Here is a 14,762-nt window from a genome sequence, read left to right on the forward strand (position 1 = left end):
TGTACCTAGGTTATACTGTAACACATTTAATATGTATGGGATTGCCTGTTATCTAGGGGAAGGAGCAGAGGGAGGGAGGGAAAAATTTGGAAAAATAAATACAAGGGATAATGTTATAAAAAAAAAATTAGTCATGCATATGTAATGTCCAAAAAAATTTTATAATTATAAAATTAATTTTTAAAAAATTCTCGGCCTTCTATTAAATTTTGTTGTTATTTTTTCTAGGTCATTAAAATAGTTTCTTGGGAGTCTGATTGATATAGCACTAAATAAATAGATTAGTTTAGGGAGTATTGTCATCTTGATTATATTCGCTCGGCCTACCCAAGAGCACTTAATGTCTTTCCAATTATTTAAACCTGACTTTATTTTTGTGGCAAGTGTTTTGTAATTTTGCTCATATAGTTCTTGACTTTCCTTTGGTAGATGGATTCCCAAATATTTTATACTATCGACCGTTATTTTGAATGGAATTTCTCTTTGTATCTCTTGCTGTTGGATTGTGTTGGTAATGTATAAAAATGCTGAGGATTTATGTGGATTTATTTTGTATCCTGCCACTTTGCTAAAGTTCTGAATTATTTTTAATAGCTTTTTAGGGGTTCTCTAAGTATACCATCATGTCATCTGCAAAGAGTCATAGTTTGATTTCCTCATTACTTATTCTAATTCCTTGAATCTCTTTCTCGGCTCTTATTGCCGAGACTAGTATTTCTAGTACTATATTGAATAGTAATGGTGATAGTGGGCAATCTTGTTTCACTCCTGATCTTACTGTGAAAGGTTCCAGTTTATCGCCATTACATACGATGTTTACTGACAGTTTTAAATATATACTCATTATTTTAAGGAATAGTCCATTTATTCCTATACTCTCCACTGTTTTTAGTAGGAATGGATGTTGGATTTTATCAAATGCTTTTTCTGCATCTATTAAGATGATCATATGGTTTTTGTTTATTTGGTTATTGATATAGTTGATTATGCTAATAGTTTTCCTAATATTGAACCAGCCCTGCATCCCTGGCATAAATCCCACTTGGTCATAATGTATTATCCTGGGGATGATTTTCTGTAGTCTTTTTGCTAATATTTTATTTGAGATTTTAGCATCAATATTCATTAGGGAAATTGGTCTATAATTTTCTTTCTCTGTTTTCAGCCTACCTGGTTTAGGTATCAGTACCATATCTTTGTGTAAAAGGAATTTGGTAGGACTCCTTCAATCCCTATTTTTTCAAATAGTTTATATAACATTGGGGCTAATTTTTCTTTAAATGTTTGGTAGAATTCACATGTAAATCCATCTGGTCCTGGGGATTTTTTCTTAGGGAGTTGGTTAATAGCTTGTTCTATTTCATTTACCAAAGTGGGACTATTTAGACTATTTATTTCTTCCTCTGTTAATCTGGGCAAGCTATCTTTTTGAAGGTATTCTTCCATTTCATTTAAATTATCGAATTTATTGGCATAAAGTTAAACAAAGTAGTTCCTAACTATTGTTCTAATTTCCTTTCCATTAGTGGTGAGTTCTCCCTTTTCATTTTTAAGACTATCAATTTGCTTTTCCTCTTTCCTTTTTTTAATCAGATTTACTAAGGGTTTGTCTATTTTGTTGGGTTTTTTCATAGAACCAACTCTTAGTTTTATTAATTAATTCAATAGTTTTTTACTTTCAATTTTATTAATCTCACCTTTTATTTTTAGAATTTCAAGTTTCATGTTTGTCTGGGGGTTTTTAATTTGTTCCTTTTCAAGCATTTTTAGTTGTAAGTCCAATTTGTTGACCTTCTCTTTCTCTATTTTATGCAAGTAGGCCTCTAGTGATATAAAACTTCCCCTTATTACTGCTTTGGCTATATCCCACACATTTTGGTATGATGTCTCATTATTGTCATTTTCTTGGGTGAAATTATTAATTATGTATGATTTGCTATTTTACCCAATCATTCTTTAGTATAAAATTATTTAGTTTCCAATTATTTTTTGGTCTATTTTCCCCTGGCTTTTTATTAAATGTAATTTTCATTGCATTATGGTCTGAAAAGGATACATTTACTATTTGTGCCTTGATTTTGCATTTGATTTTGAGGTTTTTATGTCCTAGTATATGATCAATTTTTGTATAGGTTCCATGAACTGCTGAGAAGAAAGTGTACTCCTTTCTGTCTCCATTTAGCTTTCGCTAAAGATCTATCATATCAAACTTTTCTAGTATTCTATTTACCTCTTTGACTTCTTTCTTATTTATTTTGTGGTTTGATTTATTTAATTCTGAGAATGCAAGGTTGAGATCTCCCACTATTATAGTTTTGCTATCTATTTCTTTTTGCAGCTCTCTTAATTTCTCTTTTAAGAATTTAGATGCTGCACCACTTGGTGCATATATGTTTAATATTGATACTGCTTCATTATCTATGCTACCCTTTAGCAGGATATAATGCCCGTCCTTATCTCTTTTATCTTTTAATTAGATCAATTTTTGTTTTTGCTTGATCTGAGATGAAGATGGCTACCCCTGCTTTTTTTACTTCACCTGAAGCATAGTAGATTCTGCTCCACTCTTTTACTTTTAGTTTGAATGTATCACCCTGTTTCAGGTGTGTTTCCTGTAAACAACATATAGTAGAATTCTGACTTTTAATCCAGTCTGCTAACTGCTTCCTCTTTATGAGGGAGTTTACCCCATTCATATTTATGGTTAGAATGACTAATTCTATATTGCTTGCCATCCTGTTAACCCCTGCTTATGTTTTTTTCCTTTCCTTTCCTCTTACCCTCCTACCCAGTATTAAACTTGTGAACACCACTTGCTTTTCACAGCCCTCCCTTTTTAGTATCCCTCCCCCACCTTAAAGTTCCTCTTCCTATTTTACCCCCTTTTTCTCACAATTTCTGTATTCCCTTCCCCTTAGCTTACTCCTTCCCTCTCACTTTTCAATGAAGTGGAAGAAGTTTCACCATAAATTGAATATGTCTATTGATTCACACTATGTTCATCTCCCTCCTTTCTCTCAAATATAATAAGTTACCTTTGCCTCTTCATGAGATGTAGTACCACCATTTTACCCTTTTTTATGATATAATTTCCTTTCCACCTCTAGTTTCTAGGACAAATTATACATGTGTTCTTTATATATCTTTATGGCAGAAATATAGTTCTCAAGATTTCTTTTTACCTTTTTAGAAATCTTTTGAGTTTTGTATTTGAAGATCAAACATTTTGTGTAGATCTGGTTTTTTCATCAAGAATAGATGGAATTCATTTATTTCGTTAAATGTCCATCTTCTTCCCTGGAAAACAATGCTCATTTTTGCTGGGTAACTTATTCTATACCAAGTTCCTTAGCCTTTCGGAATATCATATTCCAGGCCCTTCATTCTTTTAATGTGGATGCTGCTAGATCCTTGGTTATCCTTATTGTGGTTCCTCCATATCTGAATTGCTTTTTTCTAGCAGCTTCCAATATTTTTTCTTAGTCGGATGGTTCTTGAACTTGGCCACTATGACGGTTATTTTACCAGAAAATTTCAGCAAAACAAAATAAATGATAATTTATTCCCTCCCTGCAAAAAAATCTCTCAAAAAGTATTCCCTGAAATCAGTTAAGTAGTCTAATGAAGTGTTTTCAATTGATAGTAAATGTAATTTCCTTGTTGACTTCAATCGTAATCAAAGTGAATATTGTTTTTTTTTTTAATTCTTCATTACCACATTTGAAATCTCCCATGTTTATCTGAATTATTCATATTTGTAATTCTTTATAGTGCAGTAATATTTCATTATATTCTTATACCACAGTGTAACCATTCTCAAATTTAGGAGCACATTTTTAAATTTTTTTTTTTTATCATACAAAATGTTACTACAGTGATTTTTGTACATACAGTTTTCTTGCTGTCAGTAACTTCCATGTATAAATCAATATTTATAGTTCTATAATAGTGCATCTAGGAGGCCTTTCAGATAAAGGATATAAATAGATTACTAAATTCACTTCTGTAATTCTCATTTCTTTACTAGAATTGGTGATATAGTCAGTCACTGATATTTCTACAATTTTTTAAGTGCTTACTTTATGCAATGTCTTGAACTAAGTATTAACCTAGAAAAATAATAGTTTCTGACCTGAATGACCCTACATTCTCTTCAGGGAAAAGGGGCAGATCTCTTGTAGCTAAGGAGTTCAGAACAAAATTCATAGAATTGATGATTGAACAGAATGTTGAAGGGATTTGGGAATTTTAAGTAAGAAGGGAGTAAATTCCAGGTGTGAGAACATGGAATGAGATGGAATACTGTGTCTGAGGAACACTAAGTCAGCTTGACTGGAAAATAGATTTTATCACTGAAAACGCAATAAAAATTACATTCAATAATAGGCCTTGTAATCATAGATTAAAAAGGAAATTAATTTTAGAGAATGAATGGTCCAAAGAACAAACAAAATATAATTAATAAATTCATTAAAGGTAATGGCAGTACAATGTATCAAAACTTTGGAGAGCCAAAGCCATATTTGGGGATGGGGTGAGAAGGAATTTATATCTCTAAACACTTACATCAAGAAAAGAGAGAAGTAGGGGCAGCTAGGTGGCACAGTGGATAGAGCACCAGCCCTGAATTCAGGAGGACCTGAGTCTGGTCCCAGACACTTAACACTTCCTAGCTGTGTGACCTTGGGCAAGTCACTTAACCCCAGCCTCAAAAAAAAAAAAAAGAAAAGAAAAGAGAGAAGTAGTAGATCAATGAATTGAGCGTGTAACTAAAATATGTGTGTGTGTGTGTGTGTGTATGTGTATATATATATATATATATATATATATATATATATATATATATATGTATAAAAAACTAACATTAAAAATCTTCAAACACCAAATTTAAAAATCCAGGAAACAAGGGATGGGTTAATAAAATTGAAGTAAAAAGCAACCAAAACTAGAAGTTAGAGGGGAAAAGAGGGAGAGAAGGTAAAATAAATCATTGTATGATTTGATTTTTTTTAAAAGAAAGAAGAAAGGGGAACCTAGGTGGTGTTCAGTAGATAGAGAACCAGCCCTGAAGTCAGGAGGACCTGAGTTCAAATGTGGCCTCAGACACTTAACACTTCCTGGCTGTATGACCCTGGGCAAGTCACTTAATCGCAATTGCCTCAGCAGAAAAGAAAGAAAGAAGAAAATAAAATTATCAGAATTAAAAATGAAAAAGGTAAATGTACAAACAATGCAGGTAAAATTTACAATGTTATAAATCAGTCTTCCCAACTATATGCCAATAAACCTGATAAGCTAAGTCAAACAGATATTTACAAAACTGTAAATTGCCCAGCTTAACCAAGATGAAGTAGAATCTTATCTTAGAAAAAGAGATTGAATGAGGTATAAATAAAATCTAAAGGAAATGAGGAAACCAGGTCCAATTGGATTTACAAGTAAATTCTACTAAATATTCTAAGATTATTTCCAATACTGTATAAACTAAAAAAATAAAGCAATCCTACCAAATATATTTTTTCTAACAAATATGGTTTTGATAGCTAAACGGAGAGCCAAAATAGAAAAAACTGTAGTTGAATTCTCTAACAATGCAAAAAACCAAAAGTAACAATATGTTCTAAAAAAAGCATTTGCAAAATACAATACTTAATCCTATTAAAAAACTTAGGTTAGTGGATTTTTTCTTAAAACTATAAATAGCAAATGTCTGTAAAAAAGAGCAAGCATTATCTATAATGAGGATAAAGTAGAAGTTTCCCCAATAAGATCAGAGATGAAGCAAGATAGTTAATACTATTGTTGTTGGTATTGTAATAGAAATGCTCACTATAACAATAAGATAAGAAAAATAAGTTTAAATGATAAACATTAGCAATGGCAAAACAAAACTTATTTTTTTGTAGGTGATATGATAGTCAGAAAAATCAAAAGAATCAACCACTTTAGCCAAGTTGAAAGATATAAAAACCACCCAAAAGACCAGTATTTCTGTGTATTGCAAACAAAATGCATAGGAAGAGATAGAGAAATTCTATAATTGCAGGTAGTATAAAATACTTGAGATTCTACTTGCCAGTGCACAGACATTTACTCATTTTATGCCATAACAAACTACCAAAGAATTGTTTTCTAGAGCTGGAAAATAAATAACAAAATTCATCTGAAGGAATAAAAGAAAATCTGTGAGGGACAAATGTAAAGAAAGGAGATCTAATGGCTGTACCAGGCCTCAAATTATGATCATCAAAACAGTTTAGTACTGGATAAAAAAGTAAGAGTCATTGATCAGTGAGAAAGATTAAGTATACAAAATGCAAAAGCAATTAAATACAGTAGCCTAGTATTTGACAAATTCAAAGATCCCTACACTGGGTTAGGAACACACTCTTTACCAAAAACTACAGAGAGAATTATTGGCAGAAACTAGGTAGAGGTATACTCTAAAATAAGCTCAAAATGGGTACATGATTTAAACACAACTTGTCATAAGCAAATTAGGAGAAAAAAATTACCTCTCAGATGTATGGATGAGAGGAGTGAGTGAATGACCAAAGGGAATGGGAATGTAAAATTAGTTTGTTATTTTTTAAAGTGTACAAAATGTGTATGTTTCAGTTTACACTATACAAAAATTGTTAAAATACATTCCAAGTAAACATGTTACATTAAGAAATAGTTTCTAGTAAGAAGTTGGCACTCAAAAAAAGAAAAAAAGCAAAACTGTTTTCAACATGGTAACAGAGGACAGTGGAATTAGATCATGTAGCCCATGTAGCATTATGTAACAAACTTTATCCAAAAATTCCTAACAGCCAAGATCAAAACAACACGATAAAAAAAAAAAAAAAAAAAAAAACAACCCACTAGAATTTCAACTTAGTTATTAATTGCTGGTTGCTTTTTTTAGAAGGTGATTATCAAGATTACACAAACAAAACCAATAAAGCCAGTAATTAGAAGAAAGGTGGGGATCATTGTACCAGGTTTCTCTGATAATGGTTTCATTTCTTGGCAGGGGAGTATGTGTTATGGGTGGGTGGGTGGGTAGGTGCATTTATGAAATACAGAGAGAAAATCAAATTTATAAAATAGTAGCCATATCTCAGTTGAAAAATGGTCAAAGGATATGAACAGGCAGTTTTCAGAGAAAGAAATCAAGTGTTGAATCAATAGCCATATGAAAAAATGCTCTAAATGATTAAAACAAATTGAAATAACTCTACAGTACAAACTCATACCCATCACATTGAAATGACAAAAAAAGGAAAATGACCTGTGGAAGAGATAAGGGAAAAATCAGTACATTGATGTATGGTTGATATAACTGTCAACTAATCCATTCATTCAAGAACAGTTTGGCAATTTGCCAGAGGAGTTGTGTATATAACAGCACAACTGCTTGGTCCATATTCTAAGTAATTTAAAGAAAAAGAGAAAGGATCCATATGTACAGAAATATACATAGCAGCTCTTTTTGTGATGGCAAAGAATTGGAAATAGAAATGTTGCCTGTTAATTGGGGAATGGCTCAACAAGTCATGGTGTATGGATGTGATGAGATGTTATGTGCCATAAGAAGTGATCAAGGATATAGCCCCAGAAAAACCTGGGAAGACTAATGTGAAGCTGATACAAAATAAAACGAGTAGAACCAAGAGAACAATCTACATAGTAACAGCAGTATGCTGTGAAAGACTTAGTAACTGATCAATAAAATGATCCACCACAATTCCAAAAGAATTCATGGTGAAAAAATATATCCTCTTCAGGTAGAGAACTGATGGACTCAGAGTACAGATTGAAGCATATTTTTTTTCGTTTGTTTTTCTTTTTTTTTCTTTTTGGAACACAGCTAATACAGAATTATGCTTTCTATACTTCATATATTTGTATATATAGATATATAGTATTTCTTTTCTCATTGGATAAGGAGTGAGGGGAGAGAATTTAGAACTGAAAATAAAATAAATTTAAACACTTAATTTGTGAAACCAAATGGAAATTTCATATTTTATTTTAATATTTTACAAAAACTAATGATATTCAGAAATTACATGATTGAAATTCAGAAAGTACTAAGTTTGGAGTCAGAGGAGAGGCTCTTTATTTGGAATCAGATATCTGCCCCTTAACTGTGTGACAGTGGACAAGTCACTTAACTTTCAGCTTCAGTTTCTTCACCTGTCAAGATGATTATGAAGATCCCTTCCTTATGAAGATCAAGTTCTTCCAATTTTTGAGTTTACAGTGCCATAAGCCATATATCACTAGCAAGACATCACAAATTTAGTTGTTTGCCCCCCCCAAGTTACTAGTTTCTCAACTTCTTGAATTACTTTATATATCATAGTGCTCTTCTAAGGATTAAATGTAAACCTCAGCAGAATTGTGCGCTCATACATTTGAACATAAATAGGTAGCCTGTGTCTTTCAACCAAATTGTCTTATAACTTGTTCTCTGCATTAATTTTAGATCTATCCTTCAGAATTTGGGAAGGAGAGAATGAAGGAAGAACATGTTCAAGGACCTAAAGAATTACAAAGTATTCCTGAAGATGCACCTGAAAAAGACTGGTACTAACACCAAATTTTTGAAAATCAGTTTAAAAAATAAAATTAATAATTCATATTCCATTATTTTAAATTTTCTATTTATTTTGATGGGTTTTGAGGTAAAGTTTGGTAACTCGGTTAAAAAAAGGGGGAGAAGGGGCAGTTGGATAATTAGTAGTGATGAACTGGATCAGAAAGGATAATGCTTACATAACAGAATAACCTAGTGACACTTGGTTAACCTAATTCACATTTCTGTTGATAAAAAGATAAAACATATCTCCTATAAATTCAGACTCGTTTCTACTGGTCTTGATGCAGGATAATTTTGATGAAATTTTTCTTTTTAGAGAAATATTCTTATAACTGCTTTCTGACATTAACTTGAAGCTACTTTTTAGCTTCTATGATTTCAGTAATAAAAGGATGAGAATTGTAAGTGATGATCTCGTACACTGGTAATTTCTTTTGAACCATAAGGTGGAGCTAGTAGCACCAGTTTGTGAAGTTAGTGGCAAATGGTTCCGAAAGAAATCTCAAAATTTTTTGGGACCATTGAGTAAAACATTCGTAATCATTAGGGAAAATTAAATTATAGCCCATAACAGTTATGAAAACATTTTATAATGGAAAATGTGAATTTAGTGCAAATATTTTGCCAAGTCAGGAACCTTTTAAATTATGCCTAATCCTTTTTAGCTAGGCATATTTTGTTAAATACTCATTTCTTTCAGTGGTTTCATCTTAGAAAGTTATGTATGGTGACAAAAATATTCTTCCCAAAGTATAATTAAGTTTACAGATAATTCTGCACAGAGTTCTCAAATTGACTTCCTTGCTGCCAAATTTCATTCACAATATTACTTGGAAAGTATTTCTTCTAAAGAAAAAATAAGTTGCTTGCAGTGAAGAATTTGGGGGAGTAGATAAAAGCCAGATTATGAAAACCATAGTTTGAAGAAAAAGCTAATTTATATATAATTTTCTTGAAGGATTTATGTTTCAAAAGCATATATAACTACCTTTAATGGTTTTATTTTTCTTTTATAGGAACTCTAGAGAAAAGTTAAGAGATTATCAATTCAAGAGACTAAAATACTTTTATGCAGTTGTAGACTGTGATTCTCCAGAAACAGCCAGTAAAATTTATGAAGACTGTGATGGACTGGAATTTGAAAGTAGCTGTTCCTTTGTAGATCTGAGGTAACTCTGGTTATTCATCTTTACAGTTTCTTTTGAATATTGTAATGCAGCAAAACTTTTTTGGACCAAGATGGGCATCTTCATTCATATATATAACCAAAATGAACATCTTCATTCATACATGTGTGTGTGTGTGTAAAATATATGTGGTTACCCATATTCTCCAAAACTGAATTTTTAATCAAAGAATAAAATCTATCATCAGGAAATGTCACCCATAAAAAACCAAAAACTTATAGTAGGAAATTTGATGATAGTGTCTGTGAGTCACATACTATAATGACTTTTAATGTATGTGTGTATACACACACACACACATACACACATATATACACACATCTCTATATATAGTGTGTGTATATACATACATTGACACATTTTATGTATTTATACTATACGTTTTTGTCTTTATACTATGTCTTCTTCCCACCTCATCAAATTTGCCTTTGTGACAATGAAAAATAATTAAACAAAAACAACAAATTCAGTGACAGTATCTAATAGTAGTTTTTATAGTTTTTCTACTTTTCTCTCATGAAGCAGGGGTGAGAGATATTTTAGTCTTTATTTTCCAGGAGCCTCATTGTTTTTCAGTTATCCAAGCTTCTACTAAATATTTTAAAATTCACATCCTTGTAATTATTGTATATCTCGTTCTCTTGATTTTATTTATTTTGATATTTATATGCAATATGTGAAACTCCATTAAGTTCGTTCCATAAAGTTTTCAGTCATATTCCCTCATACTTTGTCACATTGTTATTTTTGTTATTGAAATGGTAACCTCATTTAGTTGAAGGCCAGGTGTAGTAATTCAGTTCCCTTTTTTTTCCTGAAGGAGAAAAGCAAAGAGGAATGGAAGAGCAATAGGGGCTACTCTAGTGAGTGAATGTTGCATTAGAATCATCTTTGGGCTTTGGCAGTATTTTCACAAATTGCTCAGGCTTCACTGACTAAGAACTGAAAAACTTTAGAACATTTTGATTCTCAAGTCTAAGGAAACAGGAAGCTGAACTACTGTACCATTTTATCTTTAGACTATTCCTTTTGTTGCCCAGTAAACCAGTCTACTGTGACACTGTCAATAGAAATCAGCTCCTTAATAGCCTAGTTTTGTTTGAGAGCTTTGTACTCAAAATGAAATATTTCAGAAAAGGGTAAGATGTGTTGTTTCAGAGTTACTGAGCTTTTTGTGTTTCATTGAATTTCAGGTTTAGGAAAAAAAAGAAAGGTTTTTCTTCACTTGCACTTTCAGCATGTTTGATTATTGACTGGAAAGGCATTCTCTCCTCAAACAAATAAGTGAATTCCTTTCTCTATCTGCTCAATTGCAAAAAAATAATTTTTTAGGAATTCTGTTAGTGGCTTTTAAACATTTGCTAAGTTTTCATTTGTTTCAAATATCATGAATTAATAATAGTTAGTTTTTTCCAGAACTATTTTATTTTATTTGCTTATTGGGAGAGTGCCATAAAGGAGTTTAAAATTTGTAGTGGAGAGTGTAGTGCCTAGAAAATATAGTTAATAGCTGAGAAGAAATTTTTTTCTTTCATGTTAGTGTATACTGCATCAACAAAACAAACTAAATTTTCTTCTACCCTACTAAAGGATACCCTTTTTCATCAGCCACAACTGCAAAAGTCTTGTTAACTAACCCTTGGGAGCATTCATATTGGGCCTATTAAATATATTTTACCAACTAAAATCATTTACTCCACATTGAGCCATCTGGTAAGAAAATTTAATTCTCAAACTTAATACTAATACTAATAAACCATTCCAAAGAGAATATTTTGTGGTGGAGTATAAATAATATGCTGCCTTTTGGAAACATATTACTATACCTCAAAAGTGTATGTCTTAAATATAGTCAGAACGTAGGATAATTTCCTTTTGTAACTTCCCCTTTTTTCTTTTGCATGATTACATAAGATTTTCAAAGTAATTGAAGTGGATAAATATATAAAACAAAATTACTTCTAGTGATTTTTGTATTCTAATCCTTAAGAAAGCATTATTGGATTTTTAAAAAATTTTATGTATTCTGACCTTAGCAAACACCAACTAAAATAGGCATATCAATGTACATAGTAGAATGGGAAAAAATAATTTTATATGTGAAAATCTCTATGGATAGGTTACTTTTTAAGTATATAAAGTTCAATTTGTAGCTTTCAAAGTTGTCCTTGTCCATGCTTCTTTCTGAATTTTCTTCTGTTTCTCTGCATTTAAAGTAAAAGAAACTTCAGTGACCTTATTTTTCTTTTTTTCCTTTTTTTGAAGTGAGAGACGATTACTCTATTTTACCCTCAACTTTCCACCCAACTACAGTATTAGGAAAAAAAGAAAAACAAAGCCATTGTAATAAATAATGTATAGACAAGTGAAACAAATTTCCCATTTATTGTATCCAAAAATGTATGTTTTATTTTACATCTTTTTTTTTTTTTTTTTTTTTTCCCTGAGGCTGGGGCTAAGTGACTTGCCCAGGGTCACACAGCTAGGAAGTGTTAAGTGTTTGAGACCAGATTTGAATTCCTGTCCTCTTGAATTCAGGACTGGTTCTCTATCCACTGCATCACCTAGCTGTCCCTTATTTTACATCTTGAATTCATTGACATTCTATCATTACTAGTCTTCTGGAGTTGTACAGATGTTATTTTTCAGATAATGCATTGCTTATAAATAGAACATTGTATTGTTTTTCAAAATGCTATCACATATGTGAGTTCATTTGATTCATGCAATAAGATAGTGGGATAGAAAAAGGCAGATTTAAAAAAAAAATCCCTATTACACAAGAAATTAAAGCAGAGAAAGGTTATAACTTTTCCAAGATTATACTGCAAATCAGTAATAGGGCTACAAAGTCTTGAATTTTGAAAGATGCAAGGCTTGCTACTAATGAAACTGTCCTTGTTGATTTTCTTGTCCAAAGATGTATTAGACACACATGCACACACACACACACACACACACACACACACACACACACACACACACACACACAAAAACCAGAACATAGCAAATTAGTACACCTACTTCAGTAATTTGGAGACAGGGTTAATATGGAGCCACATTTTAAAATTCACACATTTATCAAAATGTTTCAGGACCTCATTGTGCTATCAAGAGGATCCCAGATTTTTAAAAGTTATGTCAATACAACACAAATTCTATTGTGCTGTAAAGAATTTGAAAGTACAGTCCTAGAAATAGAAAGTGTCTTTTTAAGGGCTGCCTAGTGCAGAAAGGATACTTATCAATAATTTGGACGTTTGGTAATGACTTTATTAGCCACAGCATTCCATGAAACAAAATTTTTAAATGCCCACTCAATCCTCTAGTCCTTTGTGCAAATAGTAAATAATTAATGAAATTCATTCTCATTAATCTTTCCCTTGCACATAATACTCAGTCTCCTATCTGCTTCTTTTCACTATAATTTATACCTTTGCTTACCTCAGTTCTTATTTATATGCATGTAAATGGAAATCTTTACTTTTAAAACATAAAAACAGCTCCTCTAAGAAAAATACATATATAAATTTGACTCTTCAAAGAACACCTATACAAAAATCTTTCTTGATCTGTTTAATTTCAAGTTTCTTAACCTTGAGTTTTGGAACTTTTTAAAATTTATTATTTAGATTATGATTGGTCAGTTTGTCTCATGATTTTATATATTTAATTTTGTTAGCTTCAAATGCTATTGTGAGAAGGTCCCTGGCTACCAAAAAAAAGTCTATAGCCAAAAATGTTAAGAATTCATGTTCTAACTGCTAATTTCCCTCCTACTCCCCTATTCATTTTGTATATATACTTACTTATATATATCTCCTATAAAATTTAACCTCCCTCAGGAAGGACTGCTTTATTTATTTTTCTGTTTCCAGTGCTTAAAAAAGTATCTGACACATAGTAGGCCTTTAATAAATACTTGTTAATTGACCATATATGTCCTCAGAGCAAGGGAAAGTTACTGAAGAGAAACAAACTGGCCACAACCAAGTATACATAGAGGAGGTGGTCCATTTCAGAGGTAACAGTTTTGAGGGCATTAGGGACAGAGTATAAATGTGGTTCTACAGACTTGATGAGGAGCAGTGAAAATCCAATGAACTTCCTTAATGGCTGCTTTTTAAAACTTTTGCCAATAGTTCTTATTTATACTGTTCTCAGCTGTGTCCCCACTGTGTCAACATATTCCTTTTATACCCCCCAATTGATTCACTATTCTACTTGGCACAATGCCTTTTCCAAACCTTTTCTTCCTTCTTCAAACCTCCCATGGCTTTTTCTCTCGTTGGAGACCTTGAATCATTTCACTGAAAAAAGTTGAAACCATTCAAAGAAAATTCCCACTTCTTATTCATCTCACATCTCTCAGATACCTTCTGTCATTATCTTTTACATTTGTCTCATTTAAAGAAGCTTTTCTCTTTGCCAAGGCTAACTAACCCTTGTACATGCCAAAGTGATCCCATTCTGTCCTGTCTTCTCTTGCAGATTGCCTCTCTATCATCCCTACTCTCTCACTAATCTTTAGTCTCTAGAATCTTTTGGTTGCTTCCCTACTATCTACAATCACACACATCTTCTGCTTCCTCAAAAAACTTAACGACCTCAATAGCTATTGTCTCGTATTTCATGTTCCTTTTGTAGCAAAACTCTTGAGAAAACTGACAACAATCTTGCCTGGACTTCCTTCTTTTGCATTCTCTTTACAATCTCCTCCTATTGTTATCATTCAACTGAAACTCCTTTCTCCAAAGTTACTAATAATCTCTTAGTTGGAGCATGTAATGGCCTTTTCAGAATTTTCATTCTTCTTGACCTCTCTATTAATTCATATCTACTTATTCAATTTCTCCCTAAAATATGCCCCTCTCAATCAACATATTGGACATCTCAAATAAGATTGTGCTAAACTTCTTAAACTCAATTAGTAACTAAGCTGACTATCTCTCCCTATCATCTCTTCTTCCTAACTTTTCTGTTAT

General features: G+C 31.9%; 1 protein-coding gene across 1 annotated transcript in view; it reads left to right on the top strand.

The window, feature by feature from the left end:
* ESF1 (ESF1 nucleolar pre-rRNA processing protein homolog) overlaps positions 1–14,762 on the top strand; it is an 87,726-nt gene that overhangs the window by 15,465 nt on the left and 57,499 nt on the right. Inside the window, exons 5-6 of the mRNA XM_074287835.1 lie at positions 8,477–8,577; positions 9,607–9,759. Of these exons, the coding sequence (XP_074143936.1) occupies positions 8,477–8,577; positions 9,607–9,759 (254 nt within the window). The remainder of the gene's footprint in view (positions 1–8,476; positions 8,578–9,606; positions 9,760–14,762) is intronic.

The sequence above is a fragment of the Sminthopsis crassicaudata genome, chromosome 2 (assembly GCF_048593235.1).
Source record: "Sminthopsis crassicaudata isolate SCR6 chromosome 2, ASM4859323v1, whole genome shotgun sequence".
Taxonomy (NCBI): domain Eukaryota; kingdom Metazoa; phylum Chordata; class Mammalia; order Dasyuromorphia; family Dasyuridae; genus Sminthopsis; species Sminthopsis crassicaudata.